Source organism: Physeter macrocephalus, chromosome 4 (genome assembly GCF_002837175.3).
Source record: "Physeter macrocephalus isolate SW-GA chromosome 4, ASM283717v5, whole genome shotgun sequence".
Classification (NCBI taxonomy): Eukaryota; Metazoa; Chordata; class Mammalia; order Artiodactyla; family Physeteridae; genus Physeter; species Physeter macrocephalus.
In genome coordinates this window covers 55448282-55476052 of record NC_041217.1, presented here as the reverse complement: position 1 = coordinate 55476052, position 27771 = coordinate 55448282, and the positions used below count along the sequence as shown (strand labels likewise).

Below are 27771 nucleotides of genomic sequence, written 5' to 3'. Positions count from 1 at the left end.
TAAGCAGCCTCTATTAAACTAGCATTTTGCTAATACTTCTTTCTTTTATATAGCAAATCAGACCGTAGAAGTGATCAAATTAGCAGTATTCTTTCCACGCTATTCAGAAGCAGGGATCCAGGTAACCAAACTGCAGTCAAAGCACAGATTACACTAAAGGGAAAAAATACCCGGAACAGTGTTAACAAACTTGCTGAGTAAATTAGATATTATTTTTGAATTTTTTTCCACATAAAATGGAATTATTTAGAAATTACGTTTTAGGAAGGTGAAAGAGAAAGCACCTCTTAGAATTCATATTTTGTGTTCAAAATCCATATATTAAATTATATTATATATATTACCTAAGAGTGATTTATAGGATATAGAGTATTTTGGAGATTAGTAATAAAATTGAAATTAGAACTAAAAAAGAATGTCTTTGTACTTGGATTTTAAGCTATCGTTTTTGGGTTTCTGTTTTTACTTTTATATTTAGTATTACAATAATTTTCTTAAAACGCATCTGAAAAATTTATCTGACAAAGTCTTTTTTAATAAATTACATTTAATCAGTCCAAACCTAAGATTCAAATTTTAAATTGTGTGTTTTTAGACTCTTTTTATTAATAAAACCTGCTTTCAATTATGTGGCAGTGAAAAAGTGTTTAATTATCTTTTCTAAAAACAATATAGAAAAGTTTACAGACTTGATTAATTTTACTTCATAAAAGCACAGGCAGTAAGATTAAATCTTGGGGTAATTCTTTGAATTATAAAAGCAACATTGTGAACAAAGTGCCTTTTAGCTTTACATTTGTAACAGTGCTTTGTTTAAAATATATTTTCTCCTAAAAAGTGATCTTCCTTTTTCTTATAAGAAATTTGAGTCGAGTCATTGCTTTGCCTTTTTCCTAAAGAATATAGTTGTCTAAAATAGTGGTGAATAATTCAACATAAAGTAATTTCATGTTCAATTTATGAAGGTAGGGTAAGTACTTGATAGCTGTAGATGACACAGAGTAAATTTAATTGAGAGTGTCATTTTCACCTAATTCCTATGAGTTTATTTCTTTCACAAAACTGGCCTATTGATACAACTGCATTTCTTTAGATAGATGGTGTGTTTGTTCGGCAACATATATCTGAGTATTATTTAAGCAGAATTGTTTATTTTTTAAATGATGGAATTTAACATATACATGAATTGATTTGTATATCATGGGTTAAGGTTTTCAAAGCAGTAGTGGAGCTGTGTGTTAATATATAGCTTATAATTGAAATGGTACATATTTGTACATTTTAAACATTTCAGTGTAAAATTTCTTAATTGGAATACTCTTTCCCTTGGCTAATTCATTAGGGAAAATATTTATTCCTCAAGTTAATGCTATATAGTATGAAGCAATTTTTACATAGTGTAAACTTGTTTATGATATTTTGATTTCACTTTAAAACTTTTATTTTGCTTCTTATACATATAGTTCATACTTGATATAATAAGAAGTGCAGACACACATGAAGGGAATACATATCAGCTGTCTGGTTTTACAAATGATCATTAAAACACTATGTCTTACTACTTCGACTCCAAATTATTGTCTTCCCGAACCCAAAAGTAATTTTCACAAGTACATTACACAGCAGAACTTCATCTTCTGCTGGTTAGCAGTAGAGGATTTAAATCCATACCGACAGTTCATTTGACAATGACCTTGAGGGGCTTTGCTTCTTGAAGAAGAAAGCAGAAGCTTGCGGTAAACAAAGTTCACTTCTGACAGATGGATTGAATGACAGAAAGGTTGCGAGTGCCAGAATAGCCCTGGCAGAGGAGGAAATGTTCAGTGGAATCCAACAGGAGAGGAGGTGTGAACAGGTGCAGGGTTGCTGACGGAAGGGGAACCAGATGGAAGGAGCCAGAGCCAGTTTATTTAAAGGAAAAGGCAGAAAACATTGAAAGGCTGTGCGATCAGTGGCTAAAAGTGTTCATAGAGGAAGGTAAAAATTCACAAAGCAAAACTGCACAGTGGGGTAGCTAACACTTAGCATAATGGTAGTAATTTGTGAGTTTAGTTTGGAAGTTGCAATTGAAATACATTCATCTTGGCTCTTGACACCATCAAGTATAGATATTTGAAAGTTGTTTATTTTTTTTAAGTTTCTAAGCTTTTTTTATCCATCCATTAATTTAATTTTTTCCAGCCAGAAGCTCCGTTATGATAATACTAAAATTGTGTCGTCAGCTAGGAAAAGAAAAAAAATTTAAAGTGAAGATTAACATTCCATTCAAATTTATCTGGTGATGCCTCAGTTTTGTTCACATATGGGAAGCAAATGCACGCACTGTTGGGTGACATCTGTAATATCTAAGAAATTTGCAATGTTAAAATAGATGCCGTTGGTTGCTTTTGTTGTTTTAAGTCCCTGTTCATTTTTTGAAGTCCGGTTTGATTGTTTCAGTTGGAATAATGCTCTCTGAAATATATGTTTACCCGCCATGATCTTCAGGTTAATTTCTGTTGCTGAGATTGCCCTGATTTTCATTGACTTTCAGTGACCTGCCTTTAGGCAGACACCTGCAAATTAAGTATCATTTACAGTAGGAACAGTTTACAGCGGGGCTAAGAAGGAGGACTTTTAAAAAATTTTCTTAGACCTATGAAAATGAAACCTCTCTGCAAACTAAAGACATGTTGCTAATCATCTGTCTGGTCACATCATGCATGCCATTTATGTGGGCCCTTGTCTTCCACTCTTGTCCTTGAAAAGTTCCTGTTACATTACTGATAAAAAGATGCCAATAGAGGAGGAGCTGTTATAAAGCAATCACTAGGAAAAACAATGAAAATGCACAATTATTTTGGGATTTTAAAGATCTAATAATTTATTCACAAGAGTTTCTGCATTCTTCTCACAAAGATTAAATACTCAGAGTAAATTCAAGGAGCACTGTATTCACATTCCCCATCTCAGAGCAGCCTAGATCAAATAGATTGCATTTGATTAGGGCAGGGTGCTTTGGGACATTCTGATTTTAGAGAAAATGTCTATGATCCATGGCATGCTTTTGTCTGCAAAGAGGAGAACTGAAATTTAATTAGCAGTTATAGAAGATGTTTATTTACGCTTATATTGTTTGTAGAGATCAACACTTTTGGTCACTTTAAAGACTGGATGAGGCTACATACAACTATACATTTGAAGGGAAAATAGTTACGTCTTCTAATAAAAGGAAATTGATAACCTGATTTTTAAAAATCAGCTCTAAAACATGCTTTTTCCCCCCAACTCGTCAAGAAGTTTTCATCTAATAGATATTCTTATTAATCTAAAATTTTACATAAAATTGATTAGAACATACTTGCTTTCACTGTAATATACTGATTTTGCCATCTCTTCTATCATAGTTACTAGACACCTTTTTATAGTAATGTTAATAGCATGGTGCTGCTGTATAAAATAATACCATGAAACTCACTTGAATTATGGGATTCAAATTGAAAGGCAGTGAACAGAAACTGCAACAATTAGTGTCATCATCTGATACTCATACTGCAAATTAAATTGCAAGCTCTTTATAGGTAAAACTAATAGCTTTCCAGACATATGTAAACTTAGTTGTACCCAGCATAGTGTCTTACATCATAGGGGTCTTGAATTTTTTTTTGAATGAAGGGATAAGGGTTGATTGCTGTTAAAGAGGCATTCATTCAACATTTATTGAGTGCATGTTCTATTCCAGCTGTAGAGGGAACATTTAGGCACTGTAAAATTTTTAAATGAAGAGAGCATGATTCTTCTTTATAGTTATCCTACAACCTAGTGGACAAGGTTTACGTAACTACATACTTTGTGTGTGTGTGTGTGTGTGTGTGTGTGTGTGTGTGTGTGTGTGTGTAAAATCTAGAAAACAGTGTATTTAGATTTATAAACTGTCCTGAACTGAAGATCATCTTAAATGAATGAATTAATGAAACTCCTATGTAGGCCAATACTCATTATAATATGTGAGAACTGAGATGCAGAGAAGTTCAGTGACGTGCCCAAGGTCAACAGTCATTTAGTGGAAGTTAACCTAGAATCTCCATCTCCTTGCTCCTGGTCTAGTGCTTTTCCCTGCATTCCACATACTACTCCTTTGTATTCATTGATAATATGACTAATCTGAATAAACACATTAAAATCTTTCTGTAGAAATCTCACACAGCCTGTTGCTGAAAGGGAAAATAATTTTCTTTTTGGACTTGGGCACATGGTTATTGGTTCTTGAAACAAAAAGCAAAGAGGTTTAGCTTACAAACAAAAATTACTGCTTCTTGGAACACTTCTCCTGGGGGTGGTGGTAAAGATAGCTGCCTGGACACACTGCTTAGTCCATAATGAGCACATTACTCACATGAACTCAATCTCCATGCAACCCTTCCAGGTGGATGCTGCCATGAGCCCCATTTTACAGATAAGAAAACCGAGGTGTCTGCAGATTAATACCTTGGCCAAGGTCACAGCACCACCAAGTGGTGGAGTTGGGATTCAAGTCTAGGCAGTTAGGCTCCAGAATAAGGTTTTATCCATTGTACTATCTGCCCCTGATGGTGGTGGGTGGTGTGAAAATATTCCTTTTGGGAAGTCGTATTAAATAGGGTTCTTGGGGTTTGCCTGGTGGCGCAGTGGTTGAGAGTCCGCCTGCCGATGCAGGGGACACGGGTTCGTGCCCCGGTCCGGGAAGATCCCACATGCCGCAGAGCGGCTGGGCCCATGAGCCGTGGCCGCTGGGCCTGCGCCCATGAGCCATGGCCACTGGACCTGTGCGTCCGGAGCCTGTGCTCCGCAACAGGAGAGGACTCAGCAGTGAGAGGCCCGCGTACCACAATAAATAAATAAATAAATAAATAAAAATAATAGGGTTCTTGACACTAGGGCTTCTCAGAGATTTTAATATGCTAACACACAGTATGACTTTCTTTAGAAAGAAATTTAGTTTTCAGTATTTCAGTCAAATTTATATGACTTAGGGAAACTTTTCTGTTAAATCTCCACATATCTCCCAGGAATCAGGTTTTGGGGAATACACAAAATTAAATTATTTAAATTATTTTGTGGTAGGACAACTGAGAATTATCACGTGGAAATTATTTGTTTCTTATCTCATCTGTGCCTCTGGAACTTCAGTCTCTGCCCCCACCTCCCACTTTACTTTCATTCACAAAGAGAGCAGGGAGGTAAGTAACTTTCACTTTAGGTGTAATCAGTGCTCTGAAATGGAAGTGAGAGAGGGGGAACATCTTTGACCCTTACTTGAACAATTAGCTGTGCCAGAGTGACATTACAGCAAGTTCTTCCATATCCGCTGTTCCAACTTTGCCTTTATATGTTAACAGTTATGGAAAATAAATTTGACAATTAGATAACTTGATGCCAGTCAGCTAATTGAATTTATGTACCTTTCAAAGCTTGACTCTTAGAATAAGATTTTATAGAATAAAACATTATGGGTACTTTTGGGTATAAATTATTTTAAACAATCTTCTGCTAAGGATTATTGGCACAGATTTAAAGTATGGGACCCTAAGTCAAACTTTGCAGTAGATTTCATTCTCCTTCCATTCTTGGCATATTGATATTCCTCCCTTCTGTGTGTATCCTTTACTGTATTCTGAAGAAATGCAGCAACTCATGGGCAGTAAGCTCTAGAAATTAAGAAGTTTAGCACTCATAATGTGTTAATGTTTCTATAAATGCACTTGGAGGTGCCCATAATTTATAAATATTTCAAGTGAGATTTTCTATAAAGAATGACTTTGTAATGATAATGATGACTGGAATTGTGATTCTCATGAGGGCTTACTATGTGTGGTCCTGGCTTTCCCACTCATTCTCCTTTCCGGATCCTTGAATTATATTTCTCTCAACAAATAAATTCCACCAATGTTTCTAGAGGTTTGAAACCATTCAGCAGCCTATTTGTATTTCATGAAATGGAGATAATGTTTTGCAATAAGTAAAAACTACAAAGGCAACAGATTAACTCACCAGGCAGTAGGATAATTTATTAAAAACTGGTTGACAGATTGATTGACTAACTAATACTCTTGATAGACTTTGAAACTGTTAGTTTCTTACTAGAAACAAAAAATGAATGATATGAGGATGATTGCTGAAGATTCAGGAAAGAAATCTGTGGGAGAGCGGATCATAGAGAATCTGCTATGTTCCATTTAACAATTATAGAGAGACTATTAAATGATAAATATTTTCCAACTATATGCACATTAACTTATTAGGAGCCTATAATCTATGTATATAACTGGACATTTTTCTATAATTTGCCAGCTTGGCTCTATGGAATAATTTTTTAATATGCTTTATAATTTAATTTTAAATATGAATATGTATTTTGGGAGTTGCTTCAAACCAAATCTGATTTCCAAAAAAAAAAAGCTTGTATTTCTTACATTTGTATAATATGGTGACTACTTCAGCTTTAGCTTTTCTTAGTTTTCTATTAGAATTCTTCTTTGTTTCTCCTTTTCAAGTAATGGTGACTAGCTGATACAAATGAGAAGTTTATCAAGATAAGAAAATGTTATTTTAATAGTTTTGGCTTTTTTATAAGAATTATGAGATTTTATATCTTCGTGAGACATTTAGAGTTAGCAGTGTTTGGCAACATGGTTATTTTGATTTATGGAACATCAAGATTAAAAATGATGCTCTGCTTTAGGGAAGGAGAAAAGGAGTTATGCTCAAATCAGCACTGTCCAGTAGAAATATGGGAGCCACGAAATGCAAACCACATATTCAATTTAAAATTTCCAGATAACCATATTTCAAAAGAAACAAGTGAAATTAATTTTAACAACATAGTATACTTAACCCAATATATAGAAAATCGTATCTTTTCAACATGTAATCGATATAAATTAATTAGATATATTTTACTTTTTTTTCTAATTCTTCACAGCAGTCCAGACTTGAGGCATGTCTCTCTTCACACTAGCCACATTTCAAGTATTCAGTAGCCACATGTGGCCAGTGGCTGCCGTACAAGCCACTGTAGCCCTAGACCTTTTGTTCCTCAGTTTTCCTGGCTTTCCCACAATGCCCACTGTAGATGCAGTCATAAACCCTAAAGTCTATTTCTACAATAATTGGAATCATTCTGTACAAATAAGAAAATTATGTCAGCTTTTTAATTTAAAGCTGGTAGCCAGGACTAACTTTGGTTAATTTTTTTCTGAGGAACTGTCACTTTGAGGGGAGGAGGAGGATAGAGAAAGCAGCTGAAGAGTTAGCTGTAGCAGCAGCAAATTACAATAAATTCTTCCATATCTTACTGTCCCATCTTTACCTTTACATGTTAAGAGCTATGGAAAGTAAATTTGACAAATAATTAGATGCCAGTCCATTAGTTGAATTTAGGCACCTTTCAAATGATGATCTGGGGTGGACATTGCTGGTTGCTTTATGTAGGCTATCTCACATATTCTAATAATATCATTTTATTAAATGATAAAATAAGCCTTAGGCTGAAGTTCCACTCTGGTGTCATGCAACTAGTACATAGTGGAGCCAGGGTTCAAATCTGGACTGTGTGTGTCCAAAGCCCAAGCTCACATCCACTGTGCAATACCACCTCCCCCTATGTAGGTTTTATCAGTAAACTGAGGAAATTTTTTATTCTTTCCTCAAGGTGTTTTGTCTTTGAGGTAATTATATTGATTGTTACACTTTGAGTAGTCATCTTTTAAGAAATAATAATGATAATAGTAATGGCACTAATTGATATTTTTGAACACTTACAATGTGTCAGTACTATACTAAGTGTATTTTACATACAATATCATGCTAGTCTTATAAGGAGAGGTACTGTTACTAACCCCATTTCACATTAGAGAAAACAGTGATAGGGTAAGTAACTCATTTAGGGTACACTGCTAGTCAGTGGAGGTATGGAGACTCTGATGCCCAGTCTGGCTGACACCAAAGTATGCACCCTTAATCCCTACCTCCTTGTGTACAAAGAATGACCAACCCAGCCCTGCTGGCAGTGAAGTTTATGTACTAAGGGATAAAGGCCAAAAGTACGACATTAGTTTTAGACATTTTAGGATTTTAGTTGCTCATGTTTCTTTTCTTAGGGCACAAATTCTGCTGGTTTGGGTAGGCTCAAGACAGGCTGCCTCCTAGAAATGAATTTGAATATAAATAGATTTAGAATAAAGGTAAAAGCAGGTTCTCAGGAATAGAAAGGACAGTTCTTCAACTATAAGAATGATGAGGATGATGGCTTAGAAATGGCTTGAGGAAGAAGAAAATCCAACAAACACTTTAAGTTCCTGAAGCAGAGGAAACAGTTAAGGATGTAGATAAAAATAGTTACAAGCAAGTGTTAACAAGCCAAATAGAAATAACCTTAAATCATGAAATGACTAAAAGGAAAAATGTTTTGATGAGGAAAATGACCTAATTACTGTGACAAGAACAATGATTTTCTTATTTAGAAGAGTGAGAATTATACTGGAGTAAGAATCTGAGAACTTGGCCTCAGGTCAGTTTTCTTCTTCTATAAGCATAGTATTTTTCAGCCCCAGAGATTTGTGCAACAATGGAGAGGTTATAGAGATCTTAATCAAGTTTTAAAAAGAAACTGTGTTTTTGTTATCAAGCCAAGGTCAGTCAGCAGATCACAATCCTAATTTCTTTGTACAAACATACTGGGTCGTTGACCAAAGGCCATCACGTACAACAATGAAAACCCTGCTGTCTTTCTTACAGAACTTCCCTACTTCCTCAGACGTAGACTTCTGGTAAATTCAGCCATTTGACACATAGCCATAAACTGAGATATAAATTTAAAAGTATTTTTAAGAAGCAAATAACTATCACAAAGCCCTTGCACTTTTCTGTGTAGGATCAGTGGAACTATCCTAAACATCAGTTTTATATATTAAAAAAAAATTGAAACATAACAAAACAAAAAACATGGCAGCAAATCATAGAAAACTAATCAATAAAAAAAAATTATAAGAAGCAGGTTAGTGCTTCTGTATGCTTTCTGTTTTGTTAGAATAGCACCTGAGACTTTCCATGCAACAGATCGTATCGAGTGTCTGCTGTTTCCAGTCACTATGGTAGATACCTGAAGATACAACAATGAGCAGTGATTCCTAGGAGCTTCCTAGCAAAGGGAATGCAGCTGCAAGCAGGCATTATGAACCTTGATTATGAAGAGTTTGTTATATTTGGTGTAGTTTGCTTAAGGAAGCAGAGATGTACTATATTTTAGATATTCCTACTGCAAATGGTCAGATTTGTATGGGTCTAATACCTGGAAAATTCTCTCTCGTGGAACGGCTCATCTCCCAACATTCCAGATAAATGAAGCATTACTCTGTTATGCTTGAGAAATGAGACATTATGACATGTATTTAATAATTGTAACTCTTGCTATTATAGCATATTTCTGAATAAATTTAATAGCCACAAAGTAATCAACATGTTCCCCATTTAAAAATGGATCCTAGAAATTAATTCCAAAACATTTTAATAATAGAATATAAACTCTTTCAGTCAATTGTACTACAATTTGACAGTGATGCAGGTCCATTGAGAGGTTACAGAAATGCCATTATAATATATATTGATCGTACTGATGTCTAATTTGAAGTTACTCATCAGAAGGATTAATTAATTATTGGGAATATGTAGATAAACTGATATTTTTCAGAGAGGAAAGGCAAGAGTGGACCAATGTTATTAGTTTACACAGAAAAGTCAGAGATGGAAATATGAATATTTTGACAATATGAAGTTGCAAAGGCAAAATCATGGTCTAATTTATTTCATGCAAAAGCATGCTTGTTCTTATTCTTTAGTCTTTAGAATTGGGCCCATGGTATTGTAAAATAGAATATAGGAGGGCCTAATATTCTCCCAGGAACTTTGATCAAGACAAGCACTTAATGCCTTTGAGACCTCTGAGCTTTCAAGGCTGAAAATCCTGAAATGTGCATTTGATGGCTATTCAGTCTCAGTATCTATCTATGATATCTACTATATCTAAGAAACAATTACAAAAATTGCTCTTGCTATTGCTGTAGTAATAAGTGCTCTCCCTGCTTCTAATGTTGTCCCTTCCCCATCTGTTCCCCACACTGCAGCCAGAGTGATCTTTCTAAAGCTCGAGTGTGATCACAACACTCCCCTGCTTAAAACCCTACATTGGCTCCCTATTTCCCTGAGGATGAAGTCCTTAAAAATAGCTTCATGTTCTGGCTCCTGCCTACATCTCCAGTCTCATCTTTCTTCAGTCTCCCCTCCACCAACTGCTCGCTTCTACCCCACAACACATATATTCTACCCTCCACTCATGCCAAAGCTGTTTGCAGTTTTCCAAAGGCACCTGGTTCTCTCTCTTCCCTGGGCCTTTGCACCAGTTGTCCACTTCACTTGTAACGATATTCCTCTCTTTCTTTATATGGCTAATTACTACTCATTTTAAGCCTCTAATATTTTAAGCTTCCTGAAATCCTCCCTCACTGTGCCTAGCTACTCCCCAACTCCTGTCCTATCCGCTGTATGATAGCAGGAATTTAGCTCCATTTTATTATTTATCTTACTATTTTAGTTGTTTTTTTCTTGTCTATTTTCTTCACTAGACCATGAACTCTTCGAGGGGATGGTCATGGTCTGTATCGTGTATACTGATGCATCCCCACACATTTGTGCCTGGCACAAATTGGTGTTTAAGTATTTGTTGAATTGGATGAGCAATAGAATTTTACTAAACTCCTCATGTAAGGCAATGCCGTGGAATGGAAAGGACACCAAACTTACTAGTAGCTGTGCGGTGTTGAGCAAATCTCTTCATTCTCTGAGCTTGAGATACTTCATCTGTCAAACAAGGATATCTGCTCCATCTCCCTGCCTTACAGAATTATTATGAAGAGTAAAGAGGTCAATGCATCTGACTGTGCTTTGTAAAATAGAAAGCACAGACACTGGAAGATTATGAGATGGTAAAAGTCTGTGGATTTTGTCTTAAGTAAATGTGAGTTATTTAGGAGGTGTAATAGAAGCTGGCAATATAGAGTCTAGCACACCTCCTTGGCCTTGAAGGTTAGAGTTTTCAAATTATTTTGGAGATACTATAAGAGAACATTTTTGGCGGGAAAAATATTTTTAGGAAAGTTTCTGTGAATTATTTCCTTTCTTTTGTGTTTATTCCTTTGAAAGAAGTTGACCTCCTTTGTTTCTGCTTCCTTTCCTAGAAGTGACTCAGGCTCTGATCTGATAACTCAACTTTCAACATTGTACTTAAAATTCTGATATACTTTGCAGGGAAGAAAATAGAAATAATTTCCTCTAGGAAATATGTATAATGCCATGAAGTTTTTTGCATACTTGAGGAAGTAGGGATTACTGAATCCTAGCCCTCTTGTATTTTCCTTTCCCTATTTGTTCCATCCCTGTATTTCTACATTTGCTCAAATATGAGAACATAGTCCTTGTTACTAGTAAACAGGTACAGGATTTTGGTTCTTCTCAAGCATGGAAGATATCATTCTGTCTACTAATTTTACTTTGTTTTTATTTTGTTGTTATTATCAATAACAGTAATCAAACTAAATTAAATTATTGGCCAAAATAGGGATTATTTTGTCCCATTCTCTTCTTCTAATCAGTAGGTAGGAGGATCCTTAAACCTGTAAGGATACTTAGTATTTTCTGTTACTTAACAGTTGTTCATTCATTCATTCACTCGTTCATTCATTCATCAAATATTTGTTGACTGCACAACTGTATTCCACACACCATTCCAGGCTCTTGGAATAAATTAGTGAGCAAAACAAAGGTCTCTATTCTTCAGGCACTTACATTCCAATTAAGATGTGCACGTCTTATCTTTCCTGGGAGTCTGTGATAAGCTTGAGGCAGGAGATGTATTTATGTGCCTTTTAATGTTTTTGCAAAAGTCAATATATTTCTTTAAGGAGGATACAACTAATTGATGGTGTCATTGTAGGAGGAAGTGTTACAATAACATGTGGGACAAATGGGAAAGGAGAGGAGGGCTAGCTTGGGATTGGCTATCAAGATGGATAATATGGGTAGTAAATCACACACACACACACACACACACACACACACACACACATACACACACACACACACGGATAATTGAAATAAGACTCTTGTCATCCTTTATCTCATTTCTCTGCATCCCTGACAGAGTAAGATACTGAAGCATAGAGTTTCATACTATGGCCTTTAGATTCAGGTTGGCCTGAATTTCCTGGCTATGTCCCTTAATAACTGGGGGACTTTGAACAAATTGTACACCCTCTCTAGACTTCAGTTTCCTCATTTATAAAGTGAGGATAATAAGAGAACCTACCTCTTAGGGTTGTTTGAAATTAAATAAAAGAATACATGTAAAGAGCTTAGCTTATGCTAAACGTTAGTAAATAATAGGTTACTAAAATTATTAACCCTTAAAGTAGGCTTTTTTCCTGCCCTATTTTCAGGAAGAACCCCTGGATTAAAAGAATTAAGTTACTTGTTCATGATCACATAGGTAATCAGGAGGTAGATACTATACTTGGATCCTCTAGCTCTGTGAGTTTTCTACTGTACCCCATTGCCTCTTTTTTAATTTTTTAATTTATTATTATTATTATTTTGGCTGCATTGGGTCTTCGTTGCTGTGTGGGGGCTTTCTCTAGTTGCGGCAAGCAAGGGCTACTCTTCGTTGCGGTGCGCCGGCTTCTCATTGCAATGGCTTTTCTTGTTGTGGAGCACAGGCTCTAGGCATGCGGGCTTCAGTAGTTGCAGCACGTGGGCTCAGTAGTTGTGGTGCACGGGCTTCAGTAGTTGTGGCGCATGGGCTCAGTAGTTGTGGCACACAGGCTTAGTTGCTCTGCGGCATGTGGGATCTTCCCGGACCAGGGATCGAACCCGTGTCCCCTGCACTGGCAGGCAGATTCTTAAACACTGTGCCACTGGGAAAGTCCCTCCATTGCCTTTTAAGATGTGGTTTTCCCAGAACACAAAGAGAATCAAGTGAAAAATGGTGTGTATGCTTTTTAAAAAAGCATTAATAGATAGACACTGCTACATATAAAATATATAAAAACAAGGATTTACTGTATAGCACAGGGAACTATATTCAATATCTTGTAATAACCTATAATGGAAAAGAATCTGAATCACTTGGCTGTACACCTGAACTAGCACAATATTGTAAATCAACTATAGTTCAATTTTTAAAAAAGCAAAACTAAAAACTATAAGGAAATATTTAATTCTAGTTACTCATAGATTTGATTTCCATAGTAGATTAGCAACTTAGAAAGCACTTCTGTGTATACCAAGTTTGAGAAAATGAGTATGTTAAAGAATGGATTCCAAGTTTCTCACTGTTGAGGAATAATGTTACACTTAGGGAAAGAGGGAAGACTAGGTTCTATCTATGTTATTGGATTGGACTTAGAGACATCCATTTTCATGTGTATGTATATATTCACATAAAGACATATAGACAAATATTCATATTTATATTTATATATTCATATGTATATTCATATACTGGCTCTGTCTACTAAAGGTGACCTAGAAGCCAAGACTTGTCAGTAGCAATGAGTACCACCTAGTGACAGATCTTGATTTCTAAATACCATTCTCCACCAAAAGGCACAAGAGCTCCTTGAGCAAATGCTGATTCCAAGACTGATAAAGGACAGTACAAGATGAAACTGGAACATCTTGTAGGACTAGAAAGCCAAGAAGTGCACAAGCATAATAGATAATATCATATTATTAAAATAGGACCTGGTAGAAGTATTTGCAATGAAAATTGGTAAACACTGCAAATGAGGGATACCCCCCCAAATCAATTATTAAACATTTTCCAGCACACCAAGAACATCAACCAAGTGATCAAAGATAATATCACCATTATTGGGACAAGTGGACATCATGTATCTTAACTCGCAATAGCATCCCGCACCTCCCTGCTGCTTCTCTCTGTAATTCCATCAAGAATGGCTCTCAGCTAGTAAGTATGTTATAAATGGTCTCATATATTTTGTTACACCAATATGCTACTGTCACAAAGCTCTCTATATTTTACTTTAAAAAGGAAACACCTTTTAACCAAAAGGGTTGTATATCTAATACTAGAACTTCAGTCACTAGTAAAAAGGTGAATAGATACATGGCACACAGGATTGGTGCCTCAAATCACTGGCAACACCACGTCCTTGTCCTCAGGTTAGACTTGAGGCTTTCATCATTTCTGTGCCGTACTCACTGGTGAATTTTAGGATCATCAGAAACTTTTAGTCCTTTAATGTAGTAGTAAAATTTTAAATGTACTTAAAAAAAATCTAATTAATCATCTTTGCTCTGTGACATGGATTTTTCTAAATAGCAAGATTTAAAATAATAAATGATATGGAAAAGTTGAGGATTAGAAATGTAAAGTTAATTCTTCAATCCCATTTTTTAAATGGGATGGTAAATGACATTTTAGAAAATATAATCAACCAGAATTATAATCGGAAAAAAGGAGAGACTAAACCTCAATGTATGCTTAGTCTGTGTTTGAGGCCTACCCAGTACTTGTTCCCTCCTTTTCCTTTTAACTCTCAATTGTTATCAAGTAAACATCGACATGGCCCACATGCCCATGTGTTGCCACAGGTGATGTGGATAACTTGGAGAAAAAGGTGGATGTTCCTATTCTAATACATTTGCTCCGTTTTAAAGTCAGCTCTACTGAGGTAAATTTAAATATAATAAAAATCACCAATTTGGAGTTTGCAATTAAATGTGTTTTGACAAATGTACATAGTTACAGAACCATCATAACCATGATATAGAACATTTCTATCAACCCCAAAGTTCCCTCATGTCCATCCACTACCTCCAGGTCCTGGAAACACTGACCAGTCATTCTGTTGTTTACTTTTCTAGAATTTCATGAAATGAAATTCTAGAAATCATAAAATCATATTTATGAAATCATAAAATATGTCTTTGGTACCTGGCTTCTTTAAGCATACTGTCTTTGAGATTCACCTAGGTGTCATATGTAACAATAGCTTTTTATTACTATTTTATTACTACTATTGCTAGTATTCCATTGTAAGGCTATACCACGATTTGTTTATCTATTTAGCAGTTAATGGACATTTAGGTTGTTTCCAGGTTTTAGCTATTATGAATACATCTTTCAGCCTTATTTTAATAACAACCAAGAAATTCTTCTTTACTGCCATTACTTTTATTCCAATTTGTAAAATATGGTAACTATAAGTTTGGTTAAGTGAGATCATCAATATTTTGAGTAAGAACTGAATGAAAACCATTTGGGGAAGCCTGGCCCAGCTATCTTTCACAAGGCTCTCACACCCAGCTAGAATTGACTTCTTATTTTTCTATGCTTTAGTAGTTTTATTCCCTAGTACCTTTCTTGTGGTATATTTCACCTTTTACCTTCTATTTTGGCGATTTTGAATTCCCTATTGGGACAAAGACTATGCCATATTTATGTATCTTTGTTTGACCTGTGCCTAACAGAGTGTCTTTCAGCGTTATGTTAAATATTAAATGAATTGGTTTGGATTCTTCTCTGATCACTTCCTTGGATAACTAAGTGATTTTTATTAATTCTTTCAACCCATTATTGCATTACCTGTTGAGTGTTATAAAATCAGCTTCCTAAATCAAAATATTTCAAATCCCACCTCTGCCTTTACAGCATTTACAGTAACTTTTGAGCAGATTTCTAATTCTTTATGACCCTCCTTTTTTTTTCCCAACTATAATGTGAGAGGATTTGATTAAACAAATTTGAGATTCCTTCTCAGTTCTAAAATGTTAAGGTTTTATAAAAAACCTGCTAAGTCAGAAAGAACCTGCAAGGTGAGAGTGCAACATAGAAAGAAAGGGGTATATAAAGAAGGTAGGAAAGCAAAAATATGTCGTGTTTTTGTGTAATTGAAAATAAAATGTGTAGTTTCTTAAACAGTAAGTTAGGCAGGGATTCAAGAAACAAAAGTTGGTGTAACAACATTTGTTGGTAGAGCATTCTTTTAAATTGTTTTATAAGGAGAACTACAATAAGACAGTAGTTCTTTTCTCTAGTAAATTTAGGAGATCAGTAATTAGGTTCCTCATTCTGAAAATTACTGGTGAGACTGGCAACCCCTTTGTGTAAGTGAACCATAAGCCCCAGTTTACGAAGGGTAGTCCCAGTTATGACTGTTTGTCTTGGTATAATTACTTAATTATTAATAATGCCCATTTTCACTCTCAAATGGGTATTGGTTTTGAACAATGCATTTTTTGGTCACCCGATTACTGGGGATCTCAGAGTCCTAGGCCTCCCGACCTATATCCCCTGCTCTAGCTAGGGTTCTGTCTCGGGGATGTTTACTCAGTGAAAGAATCCACAGTGCTCTCTTCAAGCTGACCCCTTCCGCGGCAGCATCTCCATTTGGCAACACCATTAGAGCCGTTCTCTTCCATACACTCTTCTCTCTTTTTTTTCACGTCTGGAAAGTTTTTGCCACCTCATATAAGACTTGAGCAGATTCTGCAGCTTCACTTAAAGACTGCAACCTTCTTTCCCCTATGGCAAGTATATAAGAACATCCGTTCATTAAACACTGCCCGCTTCCTGTGTGCCATGTACTGAGCTGGGCTCATGGTATAGAGAGACAAAGATGGCAAAAAGGGACAGACAAGTAAACCAATAACCAAAGTGTGATAAATGCTATCTTTGTCGGATGCATACATACACAACATATACTGATATCATTGTAGAAAGAACAGTTAATTTAGGAGAGAGGGGAAAGAGAGGAGCGGAATTTTGAGCAGGTCCTAAAGGAGCAGTATACATTGAGCAGGGGTGATGGGTTGGTGGGAGGCAGAGAGGGGTGAGGTGGGCGGGGGAACAAAACATCCCAGCAAAACGCAGAGACATGTGCAACTTTCCATGGCCAGAAAATATGTGGTATGACTGGGGAGGCAAAAAGTGGCCTCAACGGACCATCCATGTGTTGCAGTATACCAGTTTGGAACTGAGTGTGAGGCAAGACCTTGGAGCAAGTCCACGGGGTGTTGTTACTAGAAGTACCAGGAGGGACCTTATTTCACATTTAGTGTGGTCCCCTGATGATCCATTTGATTGAGGTATGGGTGTATTTTCATTCTGGAATTTTGTACTACAACATTACCACATGCATTGACCGATTTCAATACAGACTTTCCTTATGTTGCTTTATGATTAGAAGCCAGTGATTTGAAGTTCCACAGCAGTACATAGACTAGTAGTGATAGCTTTATGGAATTGTTTATTTTTAGTTTGGCAAGACAAGACAGTAAATATCTCAATTAGTAAACTAAAGCAGCATGGATGAGAAATGCCCATAAGAAGATTAGGAGTTAGAAATAACTAAGCCAGTTAATTGAAGGAAACTTTCATATCACTTACCCATATTTAGAGAATAAAGAACCAACCTAATGTGTGTATGTGTGTGTGTGTGTGTGTTTATGTGTATGTGTGTGTGTGCTCACACACAGTGTCATTATCCACAGTGGTGCCAGTGATGAGGTCCTTTGCATTCTTCAGGTTCTAATTGTTTAGGAAGTTTCTCTCTTTAGGAGCCACTGTGATTGGATATTGACCCATCCACTGGTCAATATCCAGTCACAGTGGGGTGAGATACATCATCTTTGACTACAGAAGATTCTCATCCTGCGATTTCTTTCAGTGTGACCCCAAAGGGATCTTATTGTGATGTGCTGGGAGAAGTTTTTTATTTTCATATTCATATTTATATTCACATTACATGGCCTAATGTGTGAAAATATTTAATGAAAACATGCATGTGGTACTGCAGAATCATTTACTTACCTCCAGATAGAATCTCCTACATTATATTTGAGATTCCGTTTCAAGTTTGGGAGGAAAAGCAGAGGTGATCTACAAAACTTAGTTTCAAGAATTTAAGTTTTGGGTGTATTGAGTCATGCTGTTCCTGTAACTTCAGGATCTTTAGGAAATACTGACCATTCAAAAGAAAAAAGATTAATTGGCGGTACGTAACATTGAGAATGTTATAGAGAATGGTGTTTGTGTTTTAAAGTTACAAAATAGCATTATTCAGTTGTCATGATTTTTTGATTTTTAAATTTGCTTACTTTAGTCCATTTAGATGGCAAGTATTTAACATTGTATGAAAGGTCCTTTGGATTTTCCGCCTAAAGTAAGGGGGAGTCTGTAGAAAGATTGTTGTCTACTTATGCTTAACAATTTACTACGTATCAGCTCTCTGTGGTCTGTAGGGGAAATGATGGTGATTAGTGCATCTGTAGTTTAAATTTCTGTCTGTCTCCTCTCTGCCTTGTAGACTGGAAAAAGATAGCATTCAGCAGAGCTTTAGCAACGATGCAAAGGCCCAAGCCCTTCAGGCCCAGCAAAGAGAGCAGGAGCTGACACAGAAGATACAGCAAATGGAGGCCCAGCATGACAAAACTGGTAGGTGGTAGGGAAAGATTAGAGCCTGGGCACTTGCTCACAAGCCAGGCCCACGCCTTACTGTGAAATGACATCAGGAACACCTGTAACCTTTGGCTGGCCGAAGGGAGCAGATGCTAACTACACCGGAGATTCCGAATTACATATTAGTTAGCGTTTAAAAGAGAAAATGGAAAGTATTGCCCACTGTCTGTTGATTTCAGAATGCTGCTCTCACATCTGTTGCACCATCTGGATTATGAGTTTATTTACCTGTGTTCAAGAAACGTAAAGCTGAGAGAGACCACAACAAAGTAGAAAAACAAAGGGCTTGTTTTTGGCTGGGTTTTCAGGCACACATGTTATATAAAGAAAATAGCATCAGAAGCTCTGCGGGAAATGCTCTGAGCTTACAGTTAGAGTCTCCTGAATAGCACTGAACAGTTCCCACAGTACACACATTATAGCTACTCTAAAAGCCTAATGAGTTTGCTTCAGCATCCAAACTGGAGAAAAGCTTTAGCCATTAATCGGTTCTTAATTCACTGTCGCAGCTGGATGTAATTCAGTGGCTCCAAATTGATATGTTCCTTTATTTAATCTTTGCAGCTTCGAATATTTTTAGCATTTGTATGATTTCCCCACCTCCCCCAACCCAGTCTAGAGTGATGTTTAATCCTTTGCATTCTTCAAGTTCTCACAACTGCTGTTAAAATTCACTAATACAAGGCATTGACCACAGCTGGCAGCTTGGCTAAAAATTGCCATCTTTCATCACATTGGCACTATTCTGCAGACTGAGTTGGCCAGTAACTCTTTACCTTTAATTTGAAAGTAAAATGCACTTTGAAAATAGGCAGTTTGATTTGTTCAGTCGGAGCATTATGTAGTTCTTTTCACTTTTGAGTTGTGTGTTCACAGACAGTGTTAGTCAAAACAAGACAGTGTCAGTCATTATAATTCCACACCACATACACCAAGCTGATTGTACTATTAAAACAAAAGTTTAATTGATCCTGTTTCTTCCAGAAAAATGTTGCTTAATTTTTCGTGCCTTGATTTATTTTGCTTTGTATGCTATATGCTTTTTTGTCAGTCATTGTCTAAAACTGAAAAGAAAGGGCCTGTTAAACCTTTCACGTAAAGATAATTTTCATGTGATTTAATGTATACTATATTTGATGACATGGTAATAAATGGTTGCTTATCCATTAAGTGAAAAATTGCTAATGTAAAATTCATTAAATAATCTGTTTGCTAATAAAGAGGCAAATGTCATATTGATCCACATAATTCACTCCATCACTTTCAGTAGAGATTTTCTTCTCACAGTGTTTGGCCAGAAGAAATGAAAATTCACCAGGCTTGGTAGTTGTTTTTCCACTAAAAACAAAAGGAGAAGATTACAGGATGAATTATTGTTTGCCTCCAATACTATCAGGATCCCGGTGATCAAGGAGTCTTGGGCAATATCTCTGAGTGCTAGATAAGAGTATTAACTGAGCCACCATGAGAATACTTCCTTTTGTTTTGCACAAAAATACATACTCTCTTTAGTTTCTTTGATCAGATCTTCACTGAAGCTCACACTACATAGATAAGGAAAATTATTTATTTCCAATAAAATAAGGAAAGTTATGTATTTTTCTTTTATGATTAGAGAAGTATATGCAAGATGGGAGTAGTGAAATATGTGAGCAGATATGAAACATAAAGCATGAATTACAGTGTAGAAAGAGTTCCTCAATTATTTTCATTTTGAATTATCTGGTTGTGATAAATTTGACACTGTTTACAGTAAAATTATCAAAATAAAAATATATTGCATATTACAAAGATATAAGCATCTATGACTCCACTTGAGGTATTTGACAATTTATTAACATGTTAAAAATTACACAAAGCTGATATGATCAAAAATGTTTCTGGTGTGTAATTATTTGGGAAATAAATGTCTCACAAGATTTAGTGTCTTGCCAGATGAGCATGCCTTTGACCTAGGACCGTAAAAGTGATCTAACGTCTTAGAGGAAAAGTGTGGTTGTCTTAGCACTTTTACCACTATACATGTGGAAGCACTGCAGAGCTACAACCATAAACATCTTACGTTGCTGGGGGGGGGGTTATTGTTATTTCTAGAAAATGAACAGTATTCATTGCTGACCTCCCAGAATTCATTTCTGACAAAGTTAAAGGAAGAGTGCTGCACATTAGCCAAGAAACTGGAACAAATCTCTCAGAAAAGCAGGTGGGTAATATTATACAATACTTTCAGAGCACTGTTTATATGAATACTGTAATTTTTTTCTTAAAAGACAGCATTTCCACTATTTTATAGTCTAATGTCAAAATTAGATATGTATTGACATATATCCTGTAAAAAACATTTTCTCTCTATGAAAATTTTCTTAATTGTCCATACAGACACCTTGATGTTTTTTCATAATTAGGTATACATACTATAATTTGACTTTTTTAATGTTCAGAATTGAAAACTATGAAATTTCAGAGCACAAAGGTCAAGATGGCATCCTTTTAATAAAGGATGCAGATAAATCAAGCAGTTCTAAAGTCTTATTTTAACACAACTAACATATTTTAGTCTATTATCATAGTTCTCCATGAACACATAAAAGCTATCTTTAAGGCAAATGATAATGGTTAAAATATGAATGTATAAAAATAAAAGTAGATGATACTTTGAAATAAACCAAAACCATCTTTTCTTTCTCCTAAAATTGTTTTATTTTAATAAAATAGCCATCATTGATTTTGTAGGTACATGCTTTTTTATAAATCCACTGATTGGGTTCTTAATGAATTTTTTTCTGTACATTTTCTAATCATACGATCTCAATAAATGAATGATTTATATTCTAAATTTTAAGAAGCCTGAGTTCTCATCTTAGCTCTGACAGTAGCTGTGTAATCTTGGACAAATTTATTTGACCTGCTTGAACTGTGGTTTCCTCTTGTAAATGAATGATGTTGAACAGAATCACTTTGACTTGAACTCAAAAGAAATCATTCATTTAACTAGCTAGGTATAAAATGTCGCATTACAGTATAACCTAATGGGAAAATAATCTGTGTATCTTCTCTTGCATACTTTTCTGAAACTCAGATCATCAAAGAACAAGCAATAGGGCTCAGCAAGTTAAACCTACTGACTTAGGTTTACTATTCAGAAAGAATTTCTAGGAGGGTCAGAGCATGTCTGATAACTCTGAGCCCTATCTCGGGTTCCTGCATCAATAACCTGGCTTACCTTATGGAATCCCCATCCCTGAATTTTTTTGAAAATCAGGGGGCTTATTAATCCAATTCTTTCTGCTCACAGGAAGGCAGAAGCTCCTATAACCACCCAGAATGTGCTCTGAACATGCACCTTCTTAGCGAATACTAATTAAGTATCTTGTTTGGGATGGGAAAAGGCTTAGGGTACCAAAATACCCAGTATTTTCAGGAAATTTGACAAGGAAACCCAAATAATTTTGCCATGGAAGAGACCATCATGATATATCAACAGGAGGTATTCCTAACTAGAAATATTTGATTTACCTCACATAGATACAAACAAACTAGATTAATAATTTAAGAAAAAATTATTTTGAATTGGGTCTTAAAAGATTGTGTTATCTTAAGATTGCTTTGGAATTGATTATTAATTAATTATCTTGCTGTCTAAGAAGACATAATTGAGGAAATTGAAGTGTATAAAAGAGAAAGAGAAGCTATATGCTTGCTATATATTATTTAATTCTCACAACAGCTTGAGACATGAATTATTATCTTCTTTTACAGAGGAGGAAACCAATACTTAGAGTGTTTAAATAGCTAGTAAGTAGGAGCACTAGAATTCTAACTTAGACATTTCTGGTTCCAAAGCCTATGATCTTTCTTACAGTAAGTATAATTATTTTATATCTACTACTAAAGAAAATCCAGGTCAAAGTAGTTACGATGGGAAAGTTTAGGAAAGAAAAATTAATCTTTATATTTCCATGGAGAAGTAAGCATACTTGGCATGTGAGGGTTAACCTGTGAGCCTGGGTTAACCTGTGCCATGTGCCCTGAGGCCTTCTTTCCCCTGCTCTAGGTCTATCAATTTACCCTGTACAGGTCTAGTGAACTTGAACCTCAGCCTCTCTTCTCTTCAACTCCTCTCACTTCTGATTCTAGCTCCTGACTGCTACTTTGTGAATTGAATGTGTTCCTTTATGTGTGATACACAGCTGGCACCTGATACATATTTACTGAATGAATGAATGAAACTAACAAGCATGGTTCTACTACACCCCCACCCCACCCCACCCCCGTATCCTGATCTGACTCTGATTCCAGACTATTCCTTTGTTGATGACAGGCAGTGTGCAGCATGAAAACACTTTGGAATTCAGAAGGAACAAGGTTTGAATCGTGCTCTGCCACTTAGCTTCATAACCTTGCATACATCGCTTAATTTCTCCAAACCTCAGCTTCTCCATCTGTAAAAACCTTTTAAAAACTATGTTGCAGGATTATGGTGGGAATTAGAAATTTAGAGAGATGTATATAGGTACACACATATACATAGCACCTAACACCGTGCTTGACCCATAGAAGTATACAGTAGGTGCTATTGCTGTCATTGATGGTATCATTTTAAGGGTCTTGACTGGCAATTAGGATATCACTTCACCTAGCTATTATTGTCTTTGCCAGAGTCTGAGTGCCATAATTCTCTGACAGACATAAAGTCTATACCACAATGGAAAACCTTTTTGAAGGCAATGCAGGATCAGGAAAATGTGGATTTGGTTGTGTCTCAGCTCCTGCTCTGGTACCTTGTCTTGTAAGTCTGAAGCGTTAAAATACGCATCTACTGTAACTTTATAAGTTGATCCGAAACTAAAACCTAGCAAATAATAAAGACTAGATAAGTTGTAACTTATTACTGTTAAAACTTTTAAGTGCCCCTAAAATTTACAAAATGTACATTTTGTGTGTCTCACAAGAAATTAGCATTATAAATAGGATAAATTGTGATTTGGTGGGGGGGGCGGTTGTTCGTTTGTTTACTCTTAATTTCTCATTTCACTCTGGCTTCCAACATGAAAGACACCCCATTTTGATATTACCTTTGCTTTGAAAACACCTATAAAACTTGAAGGGCTCAGAGTGTTTCTTTTAAAGTACAGCTATACATTTATTAAGCCTTGTAGAAGCCCTCCAGGAGTGAGCCTCTGCATACCCTCTACTAAACTTTTAGAATAAATAATTCCCCCTGTGCTTTGAAGTGAGGAAATCCTGAAGTTTTTTGAGCTTTCTAAACTGTTGTCATTGTGAAAGCACAGTCTCCAAAATAATTATTTAGACCATGTGGTAATTTTGATCCAGGTCTTCCTCAGAGTACTGCAGTAAAATTTTTCCTGAAAGTAAGTGTATTTATTTCATGTTGACTAACAATTTAAACATTTCCTTTTTTGGCTAAGAGTTTCATGTTATTCAAAATCCCATACTAAATAAATGGATTCATACCATTTAAAATAAGCTTTTTTTTTTTTTTTTAAACTCACAGATCTAGTCCTCTGACTAGAGCCCCTGAAGAATCACTGGGAAAGCTGACAATCCGGGAGCACCAATACCAGACACTCTTACTCTCTATCCCATCCTCATGCTAGGCTGCTTTATGAAAGTGTTTAGAAATGGTTCCTCCGTGTGTGTGTCCTGTTATATGTGTTTCTCCCCAAGTAGATGTAAGTCACATTATGGCTGTGCCTCTTGCTTCTGCTGTCTGCAAGCCCTCCACAGTGAAGAGCCGGTACTTCCTGCACAGTATGCCTTCCGCACTGCTCGGGTGGTGTCTGCAACCCCAGGGTTTGTGAATGGCACATCCCATTTTAAAACTAAAAGTGAACTGCCAATTCCATGCATTTTATATAGCTTGTTTTTGAGCATCAGACAAGTAATTCCATTTTGCTTTTAATTGGCACTAGGCAGACATTCTGGCTGATTTTAGATGAAACTCACATAAACTTCAGCTCCCTTTTGTCTTTATTCCCCAGGACTCTGAGAGCTTATTACAGTGGTAGGGTTGTTTCTGAAGTTGGTAAATGGAGATATTTAAATATCTTTGGTGCAACTGTGATTTTTCTTTATCAAAGTGAAGGTGTTCCCTCTCCCCAGGCACTTAGATGAATCAGCAGTAAAATGTTTGCAGTGCAGTTTGCAGTGCAATCTAAAACGTGGCCTGGGAAGAGCTCAGAGAGGTTGGGCACCGGCTAGGAAGGGAGCCTCTGCCAGCTGCAGAATGGAGATCCAGCATGTGCTAGGTTTTCACCTCTCAACACTTTTGCCCCAGTGAAAAGAAAAGGATATAGAGCATAGAACTGGGGTCTGCATGGTTTTGCTTCTCTTTCTTTTCTATCATTGTCACTTTCTGGGTTGCTAGGTTCGTGGATTGATGTCTACCACTACCCATTGTGTATTTGTGATTTGCGTTTTGTAATTAAGAGGAACAATGGGAGTCCATTGGGTCTCGTTATATATAATGGTTGGTTTAATTTGTTTCACTTCTATCTTGTTAATTGTAAATTGATCATTAAGATTTGAATTCTAATCTGTCACCAGGGTTGTGGGTATTGAGGCTAGAGCAATGATCCTGGTTTTAATCACTGATGATGAGAAACAAATTTTATAATTTTGGTACATATTGCAGTTCATATATTTTAACACTGTATTTTATGGTGTTATAAATATTGTTAAATGACTTTTAGTGTAGTTTTACTGTGTGGACTATAATGTATAAATTATATTACTGTTTTGGCAACAGTAGGTATCCAACTGTGTGAGTTTAATTGAAGTAAAGAACACATACCCGGTTCAACTATTTTTTTTTCCCTGGCATGTTTAGATGATGTTAGTTTGGGATGCTACAAAAATTATATTCTACAAGAAGAAACTGATATTGGCCTCTGCTAATTATTACTGAAAGTTGAATGAGACTCTAAAAGAGTAAAAAATTAAGGCGTCATGTTTTTCCTTAAAAAGCAATTATCACTGTAATCCTAATTATCGTAGTAAAATATTATACTTCATGAAAATGTAATTACACAGTATAACTGGTATATAAAAATGCAGTGAGAAGTTCATGCTTCTGTAAAGGCAGAAATTACCTAAATTTTCTATGAAAATGGATTAGAATCAATTTTCTTTTTATATGACACTAGGATAATCATGCCACAAATGTAATCTCAAGCTAACATAGAAGCTCGTAAGTTTACTCTTTGAACTTTGCAAACTGCTAGTTCTTTCAATATATCATGGACTCTAGACAGATAAAAGATGATGTCCATGTACATATACCAAATTTTTATTGAACATTGGAAGTTGGTAGGCAAATTACTATCATAAACAAAGAAAAGCATACACATAAAATATGCAAAGCAGAAAAGTACTGTAGGAATAAAATACCTGATAGTAATATGTACTTTACAGTTAACATTTATATTTTTGAAATTCTGTATATAAGTTATCCTCAATATAGGGCATTTGGTTATAAATGCAAAGAAGAATTAAGGAAAAAAATTTCCTGTAACATTACCATCCAGCGAACTATCGTTAACTTTTGACATGTTTCCTTTCAGTCATTTTCCATGTGTAGGTAAATGTGTATGTTACCATGCATTTATATTGTGAGTGATATACATATGTGTGTGTGTGTGTATATATATAGTTTTACATCCTGCTTTTTTTACTTAATATTATCTGATGAACACTTTTCTACATCAGTAAACACTCAGGAAACATAATTTTAGTTGAATCATTTGTATGAATAATAATTCATCAGAATTTTAAACTCTTTTTAAATGTAATGAATAATATAATAATAATTTTATACATAAATCTGAATTTTTTCATGATTTTCTTAGTTGAGATGTCTAAAGGGGGATTGCTGGTCCAAAGACTGTGAACCCTGTTAAGGCTGTTAATGTGTATGACTTTGCTCAAGTACTGCACTAAATTCTGCTCAGTATATACGTGTACATAGCAGTTTGTGACAAAAAGAAGTGAGAGGGGGCTTCCCTGGTGGCGCAGTGGTTGTGCGTCCGCCTGCCGATGCAGGGGAACCGGGTTCGCGCCCCGGTCTGGGAGGATCCCACATGCCGCGGAGCGGCTGGGCCCGTGAGCCATGGCCGCTGGGCCTGCGCGTCCGGAGCCTGTGCTCCGCAACGGGAGAGGCCACGGCAGAGGGAGGCCCGCATACCACAAAAAAAAAAAAAAAAAAAAAGAAGTGAGAGGTTTTTCAAAAAAGGAGTGAGGGGCCATGTTGCACAGTGGGTGGGACAACCCCTTTAGAGTTGGACAGACCAGTGTTTGTGTCTGGGCTTGGCTAATCACCATTTAGGTGACCTTAGGCGAATTATTAAACCTCATATTTACCTCCCAGAGAAAAGGGAATAAACACTTACCTTAGGGTAAGGATTAATTGAGATCATAATGTAAAGGATGAATTCCACTACCTGGTGTAGTGTAGGCATACAGTAAATGTTTTATTAGGCATTTCTTTGAATAATAGGGAAATTGAATGTTTTATAAATGTTTATTAATCATTTATGTTTCTTCCTCTGTATTTTTCATATCCCTTGTACTGTTTTAATTGGAATTTTGATGAAGAGTGGGGATAGCAGTTTATTATATAATGCTTCTAATATTCATTTGTCTCATTTTCTACATTCCCCTTTTTCTAATTTTGAAAAATTTGTTCCCAGTTCTTTTTGTTTCTTAAGAATTTTTTCAAAATCAAGGTGACTTTATTTTTTGTTTTAAATATTACAATACATGTCCATTGTAAAAATTCAGAAAATACAGAAAAGGAAAAAAAAAATTTTATATTTCTAATCTGGACACCAAGAGATAATCAATATTAATATGTGGTATACATGTCAAAATATTTTTTATTTTATAAAAGAGAATTACCTTATGCTGATTTTTAATATTTTCCTTTTTTACTAATATGTCATATTTTTAGGTCAATATATAACACCGATAAATAGCCATATTATCAGAAGAGCATCTTGATATTTCTTTTTTTTTAAGTAATGTAACTAATCATCTGTTGATACATTTCTTGGTTAAGTTTTCATATATTGGGTTGCAGAGCAAGGTTGTTTCTAGAAACAGTGCTACAAGGAACATGCTCATGAAAACATGATTTTGTTGTGTGTAAAAGCTTTATATTCTTATATTGTAAAATCTATGTTTCCTTCTTGACTTTTAAAAAG

The 27771-nt window shown here is 35.7% G+C and overlaps 1 protein-coding gene across 1 annotated transcript in view; it reads left to right on the top strand.

Annotated features, from left to right (window-relative positions):
• SDCCAG8 (SHH signaling and ciliogenesis regulator SDCCAG8) overlaps positions 1–27771 on the top strand; it is a 268791-nt gene that overhangs the window by 146879 nt on the left and 94141 nt on the right. Inside the window, 2 exon segments of the mRNA XM_007106891.4 lie at positions 18399–18526; positions 20645–20753. Of these exon segments, the coding sequence (XP_007106953.3) occupies positions 18399–18526; positions 20645–20753 (237 nt within the window).